Source organism: Vulpes lagopus, chromosome 13, assembly GCF_018345385.1.
Source record: "Vulpes lagopus strain Blue_001 chromosome 13, ASM1834538v1, whole genome shotgun sequence".
NCBI classification, from domain to species: domain Eukaryota; kingdom Metazoa; phylum Chordata; class Mammalia; order Carnivora; family Canidae; genus Vulpes; species Vulpes lagopus.
In genome coordinates this window covers 46,488,678-46,508,717 of record NC_054836.1, presented here as the reverse complement: position 1 = coordinate 46,508,717, position 20,040 = coordinate 46,488,678, and the positions used below count along the sequence as shown (strand labels likewise).

The window sequence follows — 20,040 nt, the reverse complement described above, 5'->3', positions numbered from 1 at the left end:
CATGATTCTTGATACTTGTTTCAGGTACTAGTAAAATCTAACCTAAGTTCATTTGGTAGGAAGCTTTGATTCAGTCCAGTACCTAAAATATATCAGGTTTTCTTTTAGGTGCTTGACGCTAAGGTGTGTCTTGGCTATGAATAAAGCATATTTATGTATATTTCATATTTGGGTGTATAAAAATAAATGACGCCAACAATTATAGAATATAGAGTACGTATGCGTATTTAACTATAAACACACATCTGCCTATTTTTATTTGTAGTTATCTATTTGAAACCTAAATCTTATCACTTTTTGTGTTCTCAGATATTCAGAAACTTCTGAAAACATTTAACTTGGGTTCATGTATTTATGTTTTGATCTCCAATTGTATTTTTGGCAAGTTTGAAGTAGCTTTAGCTCTTTATAGGTACTATACTTTGGGAATCTATTAATTTCCTAGAGAGAGAGAAAAGATTTGGTAGAGAAATACTTAGTTGATCATTAAAAACTCTTTGTAGTCATTCTAAGAGTTGATAATACTTAAAATCTTAAGACTATAAGACACCTGTCTAAAATTCTGAAATTATTATCTACTATATATATTATATACTATTATATATTATATTGGTTCATAGGTAAATCAGAGATGTAAAATCAGTCATAGAAATTTATGTATGGTAATTCAGTTTTCAATTTTACAAAATCACTAACTGATCTAATCTGCTTTGGATAAAATAGAGCTATTTTGTAGAGTCAATGAACTTGTGCTGATACTATATGGAACATTGACAATGTGCTGAATTTTAGATTCTTGAGAGTCTTATTACATAAAAGTGTTTTCTGGTACTTGAATTTATGTATATAAATATTAACTGTATTCTATGTTGTTTTCTCCATGAAGGTTATACTGGAAATGAAACCACATTTCCTGAAAATAAATGTATCTGAACTTAGTTTATGGGTAAGAATCTATCTATTAGAATGCATAAATTTTTCCTTTTCTAAAATATATCATCAGTTTTATGTTTTACTTTTAAGGAAATTATCTATTCTTATGTAATGCAGGAAATCTAACAGCTTTATGACGTAATTAAGACTCAATTTTAATGTGCTAAATTGCCCTTTTTATGTGGCAAGTTAAAATTAATATTGGATAGGTGAGGAATTCTAGTTTTATTTCTTTTATCACTCATGTTTTTTGGGGGAGCAGTGCATGTGTAAGAGACTATTAGTAGAAGGAGAACGTAACTGCAATTGTTGTGTAAATCTCCTATAAGATACCTTAATTTTGATAATATCACATGTGTTATTTTTGGTGATAGCCCCTTGATTTTGGAGTAACATTCTTTAAGCTGCATTTTTTAGCATTTTTTTCTGGATATGGAGATACTTATTTCACATGTGATTAAAGCATTGATTAGTTACTTCCTCAGCTGTGTCTTAGGAATGGCTGTATGTATCAGTTGATTTTTGTTTTGTTATGTTTTCCTTTTGTAGGTTATCCAAGGATGTTTTTGGTTATTTGGAACTGTTGTACTAAAGTATTTGACATCTAAAATCTTTGGCATTGCAGATGATGTAAGTGCATTTTTGCTTAAATTTGAAAGACTTGAAAAGAATCAAACAGACTAAGAATGAATTACTTGAGTTACTAAAGTACCACTATTAGAGTCAAATTCTAATATGAAGTCTATTCACTTATTATTTTGTCTATTTACGATAATAGAAAATAAATGTAAAAAAAAATAAATGTGACTGTGTGTAGTCTGTATTCTCCAATATTAATTTCTTGACACAATTTTGTTATTTTAATTGATCTTTTCTGTATCACAAAGATTTTAAAAATTTAAAGCAAAAAAGCTCTAGAGATTTCAGCTCAAATTTTAAGGTCCATACAGTCATTTTTCTCTGGCTTCTTTATAATCCCCTTCGGTAACATGTCAGTATGCCATCTTCAGAGTGTCTGAAACTATAGACCATGTTATAGTCTCATTCCCCCAACCCTGTTTCCAGGTCAGTGTTTGTCAAAGGTTTATTTATGTGTAATTTAACCCAAGTTAGTCTTACTAAGCGAAAGGTTTTTGGTTGGTTGTTTTGTTTTGTTTTGGTGTTTGGATAAGAGAGAAAATGAGAAGAATTCTGTTTTATAACTTTAAGCATTCTTCCTATCCATAACTTTATTATTGCCTATTTTATTTTGGTGTTTTAGTAAACACATTGATTAAATTTTAAAAAAGAAGCAGCACCACAACCACAGAAAGAGTAAAGTAAACCACATATTTTTTTCTGTAATTTATTTTCATTGACTATCTTTCCTCCGTGCATAATAGATTAAAGCTATAGTTTTGAAACTGGGTTTTGTAAAGTTCTGGAATTTCCAAGGATTCTTCTGTAGGGTCTACTTCCCAACCCCCCTGGTGGGAGCCCCTCTTTCACCCACAGCAGTTTAGCTTTGATTTCTTAGACATTGGACAATCATAGAGCTTTTTGTTTAAACAAGGGAATTTGTTTGAAAAAGATTGATAGCAGTTGGGTTGTTCAATGGGCAATCTACAACTTGTGGAAAGACTTTTTAAAGTAGATAACTATAGTCTGAAATTACTTATTCATTCATTCAATATGTACCTGGTATGTGCCTGGCAGTAGACCAGATCCTAGAGATACAGAATAGTAAGACGTCGTCTAGCGGGAGCTAGGGATGATATATAGCAACTCTAATACCATGTAATAAAGGTTGTGATAAAAACAAGAATAGAATGCTGCAGGAACTCAGAGGAGAAGAGTTGGAGAAGGGTCCTGGAAGTCTCCTGAGGAGAGCTAAAAGGTTATTGAGTCAGCAAGAATGCAGAGAATGAACAGGAAGAAAAGGGAGACAGCCCAAGTTCTAGGTGAATGGAATCTGTCTCCTCACTGAGGGAAGACAAACCAGTTAAGGTTTGTCACAGCCCAATGTTGGAGCGGGACCAAACAAATTAGGAGTAATTTAATTGCAAATTTAATATTTCTAGAAATCTGATCAAGGACATCAGCTCATAAATTCTGAATCGTGACATTGGTCAAAGGAAAAGACTGCAAGGCCACACAGCCTTTAAGAAGCATTTCCACTCACCCTTCCCTGTTAAGAAAATTAGACACTTCCTCATTCTTTAGGAACCACGTAAGCCATTTCTCAGTATATCCTGACTTCCCCTCCCTGTTCCTATCAACACTCTTCTTGGTAGAAGCCTGGGGTTGTCTGCAAGGGAAGCTCAGTCAGTACCATGACACACAGTTTTCACTGGGGGCTGGTGACATAGGCATCCTCTGCCTGGCACATATCAAAATTCCAGACTCCCAGAAAGAATGTGGGTGCTCAGCGTAAACCAGTGTTCATATGATTTAGGTACAGTAAGCCACTACTCATTCTCACTTAAGGTGGTAGGAGCCATCTGTAATCCAAGTTCACTGATGCCAGCTGGGTGCCAGCTTTGCAAGCAGGTTTTTCAAGGAGAGCAGTCAGGCTTGCTGTGTTAACTGTCATCCGAACATCAAGGTTGTCCCACATTTTCCTTTCTTCCACACCTTCTTGGATCTTCATGAATCTGCATACCATGTCCCAGTCATTCATAGATTTATGGAGATCTTGGGCTCAAGGATCCCTGAGCCCATGTGTGCAGCCTTCCAGTCCACCAGGGAATGTGAGAACTGATTTACCCTCTTGTTGGTTTTCCCATTGCCAGAATCTCTAAAATTTCTAGCTAATCTGCTATTCATTGGGCAAGCAATAGAACATGAGGCTGGCAAAGCTGTGAGCTCTCACCTTTCATTTCCTGCTGTTTGATGCTTTTTAACAGTACCTCTGAGCATAGATTTTTTTTGCTTCCTGTCCCCAAACAAGTCAGTACCTTCTGGTAGCAGAGGTTCTGCTTTTCATGGCCAGCCCCACCCTCATGGAACTATTGGGTCTACCACCCCAGTGAAGTTGAGGTGCTGCTGATGGTGAGTGGGAAAAGCCCAGGCATGGATGCCACAGACACCCACTATTTCCATTCACTGTTCATCAGTGCTTATATGAATGAGTGCTTCTCAATTTGTTTTCTATTTAGTCGATTTCTAGAACCCGATATGGTTGTTTTGACAGTCTCATCCAATTTAATTGGTGTTATTGGGAGAGAGGATTTGTCAACTTCTTCCTCTGCCATGGGAAGTCCCCATTTTCATGGATTCTTGAGTGTTGATCCAGCCTTGTATTTCTTGGATAACCCCACTCGTGCACAATGTATTTGTCTTTCTATATATTGTTGTATTTGGTTATTAATATTTTTAAGGATTTTTGTCTGTATTTTTTTTTAATTTTTTTAATTTATTTATGATAGTCACACAGAGAGAGAGGGGCAGAGACACAGGCAGAGGGAGAAGCAGGCTCCATGCACCGGGAGCCCGACGCGGGATTCGATCCCGGGTCTCCAGGATCGCGCCCTGGGCCAAAGGCAGGCGCCAAACCGCTGCGCCACCCAGGGACCCCTGTCTGTATTTTTTTTAAAGATTTTATTTATTCATGAGAGACACAGAGAGTGAGAGGCAGAGACATAATATAGGAAAAGGGAGAAGCAGGCTCCCTGCGGGGAGCCCAGTGCAGGACTTGATCCCAGACCTAAGCTGAAGGCAGACACTCAACCACTGAGCCACCCCGGTGTCCTTTTTGTCTGTATTTATGACAGATATTAGTCTGTAGTTTTATTTTCTTATAATGTTTGTGTCTGACCTTGGTTTCAAGGTAGTGCTAAATATTTTGGAAGTATTCAATTTTACTTATTTATTTAAGAGAGAGAGAGAGAGAGAGAGCACGCGCACGCAGTGTGTGAGGGCCAGGGGGAGAGAGTCTTAAGCAGACTCCCCACTGATCGTGGAGCCTGATGTGGGGCTCAGTCTAACAACTCTGAAACCATGACCTGAGCCAAAATCAAGGGTTGGTTGCTTAACTGACTGAGCTGCCCAGCTGCCCCCAATCTCCTATTTCAAAGAGAATTTATGTAGAATTGATACTATTTCTTCCTGCAATGATTGGTGGAATTTGACAGTGAAGCCTTCAAGGCCTAAAGTTTTCCTTATGAGAGAATTTTCTACTACAAAATCCACTTTCTTCAAGGCCTAAAGTTTTCCTTATGAGAGAATTTTCTACTACAAAATCCACTTTCTTTAGGAAGTTATTGAAAATCTATGTCTTTAGAGGAAACTACCCATTTCATGTATGTAATCAAATGGATTATGTTTTTAAAAAAAATATTGTAGAATTCAGTAGAAATTTCTATTAAAATTTTTGTATGGATGTAAAATGATCTTTTACATTATTTTATTTATTTTCCTTGTTTGGATTCAGGATCAGTATTAGTCTCCTGTAAAGAGCTGTTCTTTGAGAGTTTTTTTTTTTGTGTGTACTATTTTTTCTGCTTTGTATTTGCTGTATTAATATTTTCAAAGTACCACCTTTTTTTGAGGCCTCTGGTTTTGCCGAATTTCTCTTTGTCACCAAATTGTGTTATCCTCGTTTCTTATGCCTTTGTGCTTGTTCTGTAGCTTTTACTAATGCTTGAGGGAAAGTGCTTGGTTCTTTTGTTTTCAACCTCTTTTATTTTCTGATAAATGCATTTACAGCTATAAATTTCCCTATTGATACTGTTTTTTCCCTATGCCTTGCAAATTAACTATTTTGAGATTTTCTTTTTAGCCTGAAGGTTAAATTTTGCGCTACTTAGTTTTTAGCCAATAAAGGTTTTTAAGGTCATTTCTAGTTAGTTGTTTTCCAATTTTATTGCACTTGTGATTAGAAAAAAAATTGTATTATATCAATTCTTTGAGATGTGTGGTGATATGGTATGTGAATATTTAAAAAAATTTTCTTATGTTCAGAGGTAACATGTATTCTCTCTTTGTGAAGTTTGTATTTTCTATGAGTGTATTGATAATGTTATTCAGGTGTTATGTTAACATTTGTCTGCTCTGTTTTAGAGGGAAATATTTCACATTTCCAGTGACCACTATTAACTGGTCTATTTCTTCCTACAGTTTTTTTCAGCTCTTTATACACTTTGAATCTCTACTGTTAACTGCAGATGTATTCATGACACATAGGACATTGCTTTGCTCTTCATTTTGCCAGAGTATAATGTCATTTGTTGTCTCTTTCCATGTTTTGCTTGAATTCAGTTTTTTTAAATGTCACCATTGCTAACCTAGATTTGTTTGGTTCAATTTATTTATTTTGTTCTCCTCTTCCATTTTCAACCTTTCTGTATACCTTTGTTTTAAACATGTCTCTTGTAGACCATAGGCTCCATGCTCAGTGTGGAGCCCAGTGTGGGACTTGAACTCAGAACCCTGAGATCAAGACCTAAACTGAGATCACGGGTTGGTCACTTAACTGACTGAGCCACTCATGTGCCCCTCAGAGAGTCTTTTCAGTCTCCTTTTCAGAAATCGGAATTAATGTTTCCTTTCCTTTCACTTCATTGCACTCTGTTCCTGATGATTGATAGATGCCTGTGTGTGTTCCCAAGCCCACCCCTCCTGGTAGGCTCAGGAAAAGGAGATGTTATGTAGCATTGTTTCGTCAGGTTTAGAACCCTAAGCAGGGAAAACCCACGGATAAAAAGCATTTGCTTTGTTGATGATGGATCGTGGAAGGCAGGGCGTTGTTGGAACTATCATTTGTCAGCAAAAGAAGGGAGAACCATGAAGTTGCAGCACTTTAACAGAAGCAAGCCTGGCATGGGAGCAGCAAGCTCTGCAATGTAGTGAAAGCTATTTATAGATACTATTAAAATTAAAGTGCATTACTACACTATATGCCGTAATCTAATGATACCTCACTTTATTCCTTCCTAGGCTCACATCGGCAACTTATTAACATCAAAATTCTTCAGTTACAAGGATTTTGATACATTATTGTATACCTGTGCAGCTGAGTTTGACTTTATGGAAAAGGAGGTAAGATACGATTTCTAGTTTTCCTTCCTCAGGTTTTGGTCCATTCATTTTTTTCATAAAGGGCACTCCTGTTATCTCCGCCTTTTCCCTGTGCTGTTACCTGTGGGAAGCAAGGGAAAGCAATGGCTTGGAAGAAGACGTTCCTTCTTACATTAGTATGGCGCCCCTGAAATATATGGTTTGTTCTCATTCTGATAATTTAGAAGCAAGCATTCAGACTAGCAATAGTTTTTTGCATGAGCAGTTCAAGTTGCCTATTTTCAGGGATAGCATTAATTCGGAGACTCAAGTTCCCACATTTCCATTCACTCAGTGGTTATTTATTTGAATAATCTTATTGCTTTGAAATATTGAATACAAGTTTTTCATTCCAGCAATGTTTTTCTTTCTAAAATTGTATTCAGATGTTTAAAAAGAAACCACGGAGTAGCGTGGGGGATTGTGAGATGGAAGTCTGCAGTACTACTTGATGTTCTTGGACAAGCAACTCTCATTTTTTTTTTCCTGTCATAACTTACTAGTTCCTAGTTGTATGCTGCAAAAAGATATTGTGAAGGCCAAATGAGATAGGTAGGAAGTACTTTGATATTTTAGTGATATTTTATATAAAATATTATTTTGCAGTAATCACTGAGAGGGTTTGATTCAACAAATTGTGTGTGTGTGTGTGTGTGTGTGTGTGTCTTTTTTAACACCATCGTTGTGGCTCCAACTTATTATGATATTTTATTATCTGTGAAACATTTTCCTTTAAAGCTTTGTGTGTGTATGTATTACACTGGTCAACAGTACTCTACTGACACCTTCATTTTCCCCTTGATCCGTGCTGGGTGGTTACCTCTGTGTTCCGAGTTACAGACCAGTGGATGATAGTGTACCGCACTGAAAACTCTTATCAACCAGACATTCTGAATTGAGCATGTCCTGCAGATGTACTGTTTACTCCAGTAACTTGTCAGTCTTCATTCCCTGGTTCTGGCAAATTCTGACATATATGGCTAATAAAAAGTATATAAATGATACTCTTGAGCCCACTAAAAGAAACCAAGAAAGAGTGTCTTGCAAGACGTTAAAATGCATGTTCATAGCAAATCAAGACTCCTTCAAGCAAGTGGTAAAGGAAGTAGACTACAGGGTAAACATCAGCAGAGTGTTAGGATATGGCCAATGTCCTTTGACATTATTGAGGATATTCATGCCACTATAACCTGAGAGTATGTACCATCAGTTAGGTGATAGAAGAAATTGTTTATTGAGGCATAGCATGACTTCCGTTAATTTGAAGAAAATAGCAAAGCTGTTTCCAGCCTGCTATTCCTCATCTCCATTCGTATCTTCACAGGGACTGTGCTGTAGAGACAGTATGGTGCCAGTTCAGAGAGTGTGCATCCATTGTATGATACATCCATACACTGGGGAAAAGGGAACAGTTTAACATGATACTGTACTGGTATGGAAAGACATGTATAATGGAATGAACAAAATGGTATGATCTTATTTACCTATAATTAACACACATAGAATAAGGTGTGAGAGAGGAAAATTTGAACAGTGGTCTTTGGCTGGAGAGATAATCAGTGATTAAATTTTTTTTGTAATTTGCATCTTTAAAATGTTCTACAATAATCATATTTTAATTGTATTCTGCTTTAAAATAAAGTAAAAGAATGAGGGAGATCTTTCCCTTCTAGGTATGGAAATGGTTAGCAACAGTACTTAAAGTACAGGGATACTAAGGCATGCACATTTTTATGGCCAAAAATAGATAGTGCTTGGATAGTCCCATGAGTATGTACTTAACTATGTTTATGTGTATGTACTTAATATGAAAGAAGAAAGAAGCACAGATAAATGGATAAAAAGTGCATTATTTCAGAAATATTATTTGAAAAATGGGATTTGGGGTGAGATCCCTGGGTGGCTCAGTGGTTTAGGCCCAGGGCATGATCCTGGTGTCCCGGGATCGAGTCCCACATCAGGCTCCCTGCATGGAGCCTGCTTCTCCTTCTGCCTGTGTCTCTGCCTCTCTCTCTCTGTCTCTCTCTGTGTCTCTCATGAATGAATAAATAAATAAAATCTTAAAAAAAAAGCTTTGTGTCATATTATGCAATAAACTTCAGTTCAGTTAATTAATGTGTCAAAATTAAATGGAGCTTGAAAAATAAATTTGAGGGACATTTCAACTAGTATTAGCTTCATTTTGTAGTGGGCATAATAGCAGTGCAAAATGCATATGAGAATCATTAATAGATTTGACTGCATGTGACATCTGTACATTAAATATTGTAAAAATTAAAAAGCAAATAATTAACTGGGATGATTCTTGCCATAAATATAACAAATGAAACTAGGAATTAATGTAATGAGTTTAGGAGATTGTCCAAATGTATAAAAAGTTACCAAGGACTCTTAACCCTTGCCCACCACCAAAAATACATCCCTACTCCCATACACATGTGCAGAAGTGGGGGAGGCATGTGAACAGACAGCCCATTGGGGAAGAAATGCTGATAATTGATTAAAATTGATTGTCTTCTTTTTTATGCATTTTTTGGCTTTTACAATGAGCACATATAACTTTTATGCTTAGAATAAAATGAAAAATTAATAGAAAAAGACCTTGTAATTCCAGTAGCACACACGCATGTACACATGTGTACCTCTGTCCCTGTGTGGTTTGTTTCCTTTGCATTTGTTCTTATGCATACCCTCTCCCTGCTGGATCTTTTAGTATTGAGGAAATTATATAATTTTATTTCCTTTATATTAATGCTTTTATATATTAATTCAAGTCCCTTCTGTTGGTTTCCTATGGAGAGTCATACTCAGTCCCTTCTTGTCTCTCCACTACTCCTCCCACCCCTTTTCTAATTTATTGTAATGCTATCATCAATGACATTATTTCTTTCCCAAATATCCTCCACTCAGTCCCATTGCATCTTCACTGTCTGCACATGCTATTCTCTCACCTTCATATCCCTGTCCTTGTCATAGTTCTGTAGGTTGGTGTTTTTCGTGCTGGATGTTCTGGGATTGAGGAAGCCTCTCCTGCCATTTCTTGATTGTGTGAAGCTTGCTATCCAATGGATTCTCACGGGGGGCTATAGGAACAATAATCCCTGAGTTTTCACACATCCAGTATTTTATCAGTGGCTTTTAAATGTGGAGATCTGGCTAGATATAAAATCTTTGGCTCATGTATTTTTCCTGGAGTGTCTCAAATAAATTAAATTCACCCTCTTCCGGCTTAGTGTTGCTGTCAGTTTGATGCAAATCAATTTTTTTTTAAAGATTTTATTTATTTATTCATGAGAGACTCACAGAGAGAGAGAAAGTGAGAGAGAGGCAGAGACACAGGCAGAGGGAGAAGCACGCTCCATGTAGGGAGCCTGACGTGGGACTCGATCCCGGATCTCCAGGATCAGGCCCTGGGCCAAAGGCGGTGCTAAACCGCTGAGCCCTCAGGCTGCCCTCTTTTTTTTTTTTTTTTAAGATTTTATTTATTTATGAGAGCAAGAGAGAGGCAAAGGGAGAAGCAGGCTCCATGCAGGGAGCCCAATGTGGGACTAAGTCCTGGGTTTCCAGGATCACGCCCTGGGCTGAAGGCAGATGCTCAACCGCTAAGCCACCCAGGTGTCCCTGATTTTCTTTTAAAAAAAATAAATATTAAAAAATACTTTTCAAATAAAGTTTTGGCATACGATTTTAAATTTGAGTTCTTAGTTAAATTTTATTAAATACTTTTGATGCAGCTTTGACACATTGCCTTTTTAAGGTAAACACCAGTATCTCACAACTTTTTTTATATTTATTTTTAGTTGTTATTAGAAAATACCTGAGTTTTTTAATAATAAAATACTTCTGGTTATATAATTTTTGCCTATGTTATTTTTAAAAATTTACAAAATAGAAATATATTTAAAAATTAAATACTATGCAAATGTTAATAAAAGTAAATAGTAAAATAAAAACATAAAAAATCTTTTAATGAGACTTCTAACTATGAAGTATGCATTTGTGGTTAATAAATTACCAAAATTACTTGTCTAATACAGAATAACAAGCAACCAAAGTGGGCTAATGAGAGGGAAAATAAGAAAATGCTACTTATACTTTATAGGATTAAAATGTACCAGTGCTTCTAATGTTGTTAAAGCTAGATTTCTCCTGATTAACATATTAGGGGAAGTGTACATTATTTAACTCAATAGTATAGGATTATTTTTGTGAGGGTAAATGTTGGTGGTAAGCAAATCAATTGCAGCTTAGAAATTTCAGAATTATTTAAGACTATGACTTGAAAATGATTGAGAAATATATAGGATTGGCAATGTTTAGGATTTTGTTATTAAATGTTTCTGTAGTTTCTTATTAAGAAAATAGAAAAGTTTTTATTTATCTTGTAAACATGGTCATTATTTTGTGTGTATGTGGGAGGGAATCATGGTTAAGATTTTTATCTCCCATCAAGTGGACAGGAAGAGCTCATGCAATTTAAAGTAATTCTACTGATCTTAGGTGAATATTAAGTCGAGCTGTCTAGTTAGAAAAGTAGTGTGCAAAAAGTGAACAGTAATCTTTCCATTCACATCTTATACTTACAAGTGTTTGGGGACTATATTTGTTCATGTTTTCAAATCGACATTTTGGGTAAACTTGTTTCTATGGAAATATATCTTCATTTTTATGATGGGAGTCAGTGGGTATATTGGACGAACCCTAAATGCTTAAATGCTCTACTTACACTTTTTAAACTTCACTTTGTTCATTATTTGAAATGAAATTTTATCTGAAAATAACATTTTCCTCTAACAAAACATCTCTTTGAATTTCAGACTCCACTGAGGTATACAAAGACATTGTTGCTTCCAGTTGTTCTGGTTGTGTTTATTGCAATCGTTAAAAAGGTATATGTCTATCACTTAAGGGCTCTTTCTTTTTTAAAAAAAAAATATTTATTTATTTTAGAAAAAGAGAGAGTGCTAGCAGGGGGAGGGGCAGAGGGAGAGAGAATTTCAAGTCTACTCCCCCTGAGTGCAAAGCCTGATGTGGGGCTTGATCTCATGACCTTGAGATCATGACTTGATCTGAAATTGAGAGTTGGATGCTCAGCTGACTGAGCCACCAGGAGCCTTTTAAGAGCTCTTTCTTTCTTTCTTTTTTTTTTAAGAGCTCTTTCTTATCATAAAATACTTTCTTGTTCTACATAGTAGTTAAGTATATTAAATTACATGTTAATATGACACAATATTTTATATGGATTTGTTGAAACATATTCTGTATTTTCTTACTAATAGCCCTTGATGAACATTTACAGGCCTTAAAAATATTCTATCTGCCAGCATAAAATAGGCATAGGAAAAAGATGGCTCCAGTTTTGGTAGTCATATATTTTGAAAGACATGATCAAAGAGACTATATTGAACCAGATACAGTTATTTTTGTCTTTGTAAATTATTACTTTTAGTTTTATGTAATATTTCCCTAAAATATTTAATATATGCCATTCTAAGTCACTTCTGCATTTCTCAGTAACTCCTGGAATGAGTTTCTTATTATTGATCAAAAGGAAAAAAATAGAATATTAACTATGTATTAACCAACATCGATAAAATTGTTAGACTCCCAACTTGGCTTTGATAATGAAATTCTAAGCCCAGATTTAAATCAGGTCAGAGAAGTTCCAGTCTGTAGCAAAGAGCAGGTGTGATATTCTTTTTTTTCTTTTAAGAGTTGGTGAATTCTGTAACTGCAAGTGTTTTAAGAGAATGGATAAAGATTAATCTATAATCAACAAACAGATGATAGCCTCTAAAGGTTTTCTGATTTGTAGTTAGTGATTCTGTGTTAACACATTATATATTTGTAGAATATTCTGCACTATAATTATTGTTCATATTACATATTTATACTCTCCCTGAACATATCACACATATAATGTTATTTCCCCTGGTCATTTGACAGCCCTGAAGGGTACATGGATATTATTATCCCCATTTTGACAGATGCAGCATTAGAAGATCAGAGAGGTTGTTTCTGGGCTCACACCATGTCCATTAAAAAGCAAGGGAAGAGCAAGAATCAGACTCGGCACCTTTCCCTCCTTATTAAGTGTTATGTAGCATTCAGTTTTGTAGTCTCACAAACTTTTCAAACCTAATGAGTTTATAGTCAGTTTCTGCCAGATGCAAGAAGTCTCTGTGCTTCCTTTGCACTTTTGCACACTTGATGTGCACAGGTGTGCACCTGGCAGGTAATCAAAAAACACCAACACTGGCAATTTAGAGTACATTAAAAAGACAGCAATCTGGATGGCTGGAGATGATGAGAACAGTTACATCGGGTTAAAACAACTGGATGTTTGACTTAAGAAGGATTCAAATGGAATAAAGTGTGATTATTTTCAAATATTTAAAAGCCCGCCACTTGGAAATAAGATTACACTCACTTTGGCTCGTTAGAATCATGGCCGATTCTCAGGGGTAGGACTTCTGACCAGAATTGATCTGGACTGACTAGGAAAGTGTTACAGACTCAAGCCTTCCAAGAGGTGGATTAACACCAGTCAGCGGTGTCATGGTGGACACCCATGCTGGGGATCGGATTTCAGATGAGATAACCTTCCAGTTGCTGCTAAATATGCAAACTCAGTGTTTGGTTGGTTGTGCTTCTCAGCCTCCAAAGTTGCCCAGGTATGTGTATGGATGCTGAGGGAGAGGCATTGCCAACAACCTGGGTATGTTGAATTCCCTGAATGTGAGTTAGAAGCCAGAAGGTCAGGTTGCAGGGCCTGGAAATGCTTCCTAGTTGTTGTCCACCTTCTGGGAGACCATTTCATCCAGCTGAGCCTGTGGCTCATTTACAAAATGAGGATAATGCAATCTACCTGAACAGGATTGTTGGGTATTAGATATGATCAAGGACTGTACAAATGGAAGATTATGGTGGTGTAATTATTTCCTGAGTCATCTCTTATCTCCATATTTCTTCTATTTTTTAGTAGAAGTTTGAAAGTTTACAAGATGCTTTAGTTGAAATTTCATTTTCCCCAAACAGCTCTTCTAATGTGTTAAAAAATTTACTTGCAGATTATTAGTGACATGTGGGGTGTCTTAACTAAACAACAAACACATATAAGGTAAATATGCTTTTAATCATTTTGTTATTAAGTAGATATTTAGAGTGTATTAATTTTATAGTTCATGTTGCATACTCAACATTTGATAATTGATGTTTTCGATTGTCATTCCTCTTTGCTTTTCTCATTCTTCCCTATCTGTGCAGAGCTCAGTACATCACTTATTCACACCTCAAATTCCATCTGTACAATCTGACAGTAGACCTAGTACTTAATCTATACTTGAAGGACGCAGCTTTGTGCATCAGCTTAGCAGAAAAGATAAATTATTCTGTTGATGGTTTTAGGACCAATGGACTATCTTTTGAGAGAAAAGCAGAGAGATATAAAACTGATCCCATATTTTATGTTTTACGCAAAATAAATTCCAGATGGAACAAAGATTTAAATGTAGGAAAAACCAATAAATGAACATTTTTTAGGAGATAAAACAGGAATGGAATAGGAGGGATTACGGAGAGGGGCACTGAATATGGGAGTCAAGTGCCTGTCTGATGTTTAAGATTAGTCTAGTGTGACTGTAGCATGGTGATCAAGAGGGAACATGGTAGACGATGAGTTTCAAGGATGAGAAATAGAAAGACGATGTACAACATGATAAGGATTTGAGAGTTTATTCTAATTACAAAAGGAATTCATTGAGGGGTTTTAAGTAAGGGATTGGTATGACTGGATTCCCCCTTGCAAAAGCTAGCTGGCACTGCTGTGATGATAATTGAAATGGGATGGCAGGGGTGGGGTGGTGCAGGGTCAGAGGCAGATGTAGGGAGAGTATATGGGTCTCTAATCATGTATCCTTTCTCGGAAATTAAAATTGTCAAGTAAAACTCATGGGGGAGTTTTGTGGCTATTTGTATATTCTAGAGCTGCTGCTGAAAACATGTTTTTTGTGTGGTTTCCTAAATTGTCTCTGTAGTAGTTACAGTTTATGAGGAAGCTCAGAGACAACGAGAAGCAGGCATATGGAAGTATGAAGGCTTTAGGATTCCCTTCACCCCATTCCCTGCCTTGAATATCACCAGGGATATTGGTGATAGACACGCCTGATACACCACGGCGTGTCTTTCGTTGGCCCAATAATTGTCCATGTAGTCAAATGTGCAGGGTATGCAACATTGTCATTTAAAAAAAATCAGCTGGCTTTTAAAAGATTGTGACACCAATTTCCATTCATAACTGTTAGCTATGTTTATTTACATATATATGTCCTTTGAATGTTATACAAGTTGTAAAATTCGTTTTTGTAAGATGATGCAAATAATTGAAGTACATACTTCAGTAATGATTCAATCGTATTTCTTATTCCATTTCAGAAAACACCAGTTTGATCACGGAGAGGTAAAGATTCAGTATTACTAAAATTTACTTTGTTTTACAGTTTGTATGTATTTGGACTTTTCTTTCTAGTTCCAGTTTCTAACTATTGGTAATTGTCACTTATCATATTCAAAATGGGCCTGTGTTTTTATGAGACTATTACAATCGTGACCATTTGTTAAAACATTTATGTAGGAAGCCCATTTGGTCTGTTCTGATCATCTTCACAGTGATCCAGTTTATTGTGTGATTGGTTGCTGCTCCTATCGCCTGGTGATTCCACCTGTTTCTCTCTCCTCCCTCCCTCCTTCCCTCCCTCCCTCCCTTCTGTCTGCCTGCCTTCCTTCCTTCCTTCCTTCCTTCCTTGACATGTAACATTATGTTAGATTCAGATGTATAACATAATTAACTGGATTTGTATACGTTGTGAAATAATCACCACAATAAGTCTAACATCCATCACATAGTTACCAAAAATTTTTTTTTTTCTTGTGGTGAGGACTTTTAAAATCTACACTCTTAGCAACAGCCTGGTGACTTTGGTTAATTGTACTGTATTGCATATTTCAGCCTGGTTTTGATGATTGTTCCAAGGCAGAGCTCTGGGATCTTAAACAGTACTTAATTTTGTTTACTGGGATCCCTGGGTGGCGCAGCGGTTTGGCGCCTGCCTTTGGCCCAGGGCGCGATCCTGGAGACCCTGGGATCGAATCCCACATCGGGCTCCTGGTGCATGGAGCCTGCTTCTCCCTCTGCCTGTGTCTCTGCCTCTCTCTCTCTCTCTCTGTGACTATCATAAAAAAAAAAAATTTTTTTTTGTTTACCACTTTCCTGTCTAAATCTGATGGTAACACCAAGGTAGATTCAGAAATGTGGGCTTCATTAACTCTAGGCTTAACTCGGAGCAAAATTCTAGAACTGCTAGCTGTAGTGACTCTATAATTTTAGCTTCTAATAAGATGGAGAAGTTTGAAAGTGAATTTTAAGACTCGTTTAGTCAGAAATCAAAATATTGTCACTAAGAAAAAGTACGCTTTTCTAGATATTCATCTATTTAACAATGTATTAAGCTTCACAGATCGTAGAAGTGAAAAAAAATTTTTCTCTTTCTTTCAGCTAGTTTATCATGCATTGCAACTGTTAGCATATACAGTCCTCGGTATTTTAATTATGAGACTAAAACTCTTCTTGACACCACACATGTGTGTTATGGCTTCCTTGATCTGTTCAAGACAGGTAAGATGGTTGTCATGTTGGCATTGTAGCTGCCATGATCGCTTTACCCCTCTTTTGTTATTGAATGGCCCCAAAATCATATTGAATTACTGAAAATTCTTTAAATTATTGTAGTTAAAGTTTTTTGTGGTTTTGTATTAATCTTTCCTAAAGGGCAAAGACCAAAGCAGTTCATTTATCCTTCTAACTTCTAAAATAATCTTTGGCATACAACAAACACTCAAGTAGAACACACTAAATTTATGAGTGACTGCTACAGATGTTGATAGAAAACAGAACTTCACGGTAGAAAGAACTTTTTGTTGTTTTGACATTCCTACCACAAAGAATTCTAACCAATGGTTTCAAGTTGCAGTTACTTCCAAATATATGTTTTGTTTTTTTTTTTTCAGTATCAAGCTTAAAACTTCTTTTTTCATTTCAGTATACATTTGTATGCACTTCCCTGACTTTTTAAAATTTAGTATAAGCCATTTGGGTATTTGCTACTTACTTTTCCTGGCTACCTGCCTTCTTGCTCTGTATTCACAGATTTATGTTTCTCTATAGTGTCACCTTTACATCAGTCCATTAGCCAAGATGCAGCAGCAGTACCTCTTTTAAATTTAGCAAATATTTATGAAGCATCTGCACTACATTCTAGGGACAAGGGTAGGATGGTAGATAGATAAACCAAAAAGCAAAAAAATATGTATGCCCTCAAGAAGCTTCAATCTGGTTCTACAGACATGTAGAGAAATTAAGGAGTGAATGATAGGGACAAAGTGTTACTATTGAGTGTGGACCATTTAACTGGAAAAATCAGCCAGTCTCATGGTTCCCAATCAGGTTATTGGTGTTGTGTTAGAGAGGCATTGCTTACCAGAGGAACCTGGAGATGAAGCCACTCTTCCTGACTCTTCCAGGCTGGGACAGGAAAAGAGGCTGATGGGAAGCCTTGCATCTTAATTTCCAGCCCGCCCTGTGACTGAGGGTAGAAAACCTTACCCCAGGCTGGCTTTACAGGTGTGGGACCTCCACAAATGCATGGGGCCCCCTCCCTCAAAAGGACCCTGCACCTACTTACATGCTCTTCTGTTTGTCTTTGAACTGCTAAATAATGTTTGAACAAGAGGCCCCATATTTTCATTTTGCATCGGGCCTGGCAAATGATATAGGTGGTCCCAGCTTTACTGGAACATGCAATCAGAACACAATGAGAGAACAGCTTCCTGAGTTATACCCCACCTCTATAAAGTTAATGGAAAAATTCTTTTAATCCCTCTGGTCATTGTTTCTGGAACTTTTTCTTAGGATAATTAGTCCTTAGGTTTTTGCTTTTTGGTTTATCTACAGGAGACTGTATTCCTCTCTGAGAAGAACTTTTGTTATTGGATACAGGCTGCTTTGTACTAACAATTATCAAATGTATTCTTCATTTGGTTTCAGCTGTTTGGATGGCTCTTTTGCAAAGTACATCCTGGTGCTGTTGTTTTTGCTGTATTAGCAGCAATGTCAATACAGGGTTCAGCAAATCTCCAAACCCAATGGAATATCGTAGGAGAGTTCAGCAATTTGCCACAAGAAGAACTTATCGAATGGATCAAATACAGTACTAAACCAGGTAAGTTTTCCCCACAGTTTTATGTACCACTGCAAAATTTTAAACCCACATTACTTCCAGTGACCTTACTCTAAGCAGTGCTGCTTCTAGATTATTCAGGAAAAGAGAAATGTCAATCTTATTTAAATGATTTGCAAAGGAAATGTTATATATATTTTCTTAGTAATCTATTTTGCTATTTTCCAGAAATTCTAATGTTTTTTTTTTTTCAAAATGTACCCAAAGTTTGACGTGGCATGTGGCATGATTTTTTTTAATTTTTATTTAAATTCAACGAATTAACATATAATGTATTATTAGTTTCAGAGGTAGAGGTCAGTGATTCATCAGTCTTCTCTAATCCTCAGTGCTCATTAATGTGGTTTGACTTAAAATAATTTTTGTTGTGCATATTTTCCTTGTGAGTTTTTAACCTTAGTCCTGCACATTCCTTCTTGAACTAATAGAATAGACATTTTATTCAAGGGAGATTTTGTTATCTGAGTATCAAATGACTGAATTTCAAATCATTTCCCAGAATTCCTTGGTGTTATAAAACTTTCCTAGTCAATTTGATACTTATTTCCTAGAAGCAGGAAAGATTTCTAAGATGTTACAAAAACAAACAAACAAAACCCCAGAAATCCTCACTGATGAAAGAAGGAGGGTCTGACTTCCAAAGCCAAGGGCCTGATAGCCATTTTACCAGCCAGCTGACTTCAGTTGGGTTCTTCCATTGAATCTTTTAAGTCCTGAACCTCTCTGGGCCTCCACGTTCTCACCTGGGAAGTAATGGAGTTGACCAGAAGGAGACCCTGGTTAACATTCACTGAGTGCCTTCCTGAGACCTCCTTTCCTGCTTTGCAGACGCAGTCTTTGCGGGCGCCATGCCCACAATGGCAAGTGTTAAACTCTCTGCGCTTCGGCCCATTGTGAATCATCCACACTATGAAGATGCAGGGTTAAGGTTAGTATACAATTTTCACATTGCTCAAAACAAATTTCTCACACAACTAGTGATGAAGGGAACCAGCAAAATAATGAGAAGTGTTCCAGAACACTGGTGAACAGAGATTTCTAGAGTTAGGGGAGAAAGCAGTGCTGAAATAAGAAGGCTGAGTCAGAAACAAAACTGGTAAGGTTCCATTGGGCAATAAAACAACAACCTTTGGGGGTCTCTTCTCTACTAGGCAGCAAAACGAAATCATAGCCTGTCCATCTTCTCCAGGCAAAGAGGGCTACGAAACACTCAGGTCCTTATTAGTCATCACTATCCTTAAGCTCCCCAGAAGATTTATGATCCTCTAGCTTTTATTTAAGGTTTCCTTTTGGCTATTTGTTCTTGAATTCTAAGAAGGCAGTTGAAATGGAATCCCATTCAAAGAGGATTTTATTCTGATTTTCATCCATATTGCCTACTAGAATGATCTTGATTTTGGTTTTTTATATTTTTTCTTGAGAGTATTGTGTTCTCTTTGAAAAAGATGTAGGTTTAAATTTCATGCAATTTCTAGGCTAGTTTAAGCTATTCATTTCCTAAGTAATTGGGTGAATCTTATTAATCTGTTCTTTTGTGTAACAGTGAAACATATTTTATAAATAAAAAATCTTTTTCAATTTCAGTAAGCTTATATTTCTAGAACAATTGTGCTGAATAAGTTTAGTTGTTTTGTTTTGTTTCTTCAATCTAGGAATAAAATGGAGAGCCATTAATGCCAGTTATTGCTGCTGTCAAAGCTGGGACTGCATGGCAGCTTTAAAGTAGTCTGGTAGCCACATTTGTGGCTCCCCCCGTCCATGCACAGTGTGCCTTACT

General features: G+C 36.5%; 1 protein-coding gene across 3 annotated transcripts in view; it reads left to right on the top strand.

Annotated features, from left to right (window-relative positions):
- DPY19L1 (dpy-19 like C-mannosyltransferase 1) overlaps positions 1 to 20,040 on the top strand; it is a 95,818-nt gene that overhangs the window by 67,408 nt on the left and 8,370 nt on the right. For all 3 annotated transcript variants that reach the window (XM_041728054.1, XM_041728053.1, XM_041728052.1), the window contains exons 12-20: positions 887 to 946; positions 1,483 to 1,563; positions 6,850 to 6,951; positions 11,787 to 11,858; positions 14,040 to 14,089; positions 15,403 to 15,427; positions 16,523 to 16,642; positions 18,071 to 18,245; positions 19,092 to 19,191. In XM_041728054.1, coding sequence (XP_041583988.1) covers positions 887 to 946; positions 1,483 to 1,563; positions 6,850 to 6,951; positions 11,787 to 11,858; positions 14,040 to 14,089; positions 15,403 to 15,427; positions 16,523 to 16,642; positions 18,071 to 18,245; positions 19,092 to 19,191 — 785 coding nt within the window. The remainder of the gene's footprint in view (positions 1 to 886; positions 947 to 1,482; positions 1,564 to 6,849; positions 6,952 to 11,786; positions 11,859 to 14,039; positions 14,090 to 15,402; positions 15,428 to 16,522; positions 16,643 to 18,070; positions 18,246 to 19,091; positions 19,192 to 20,040) is intronic.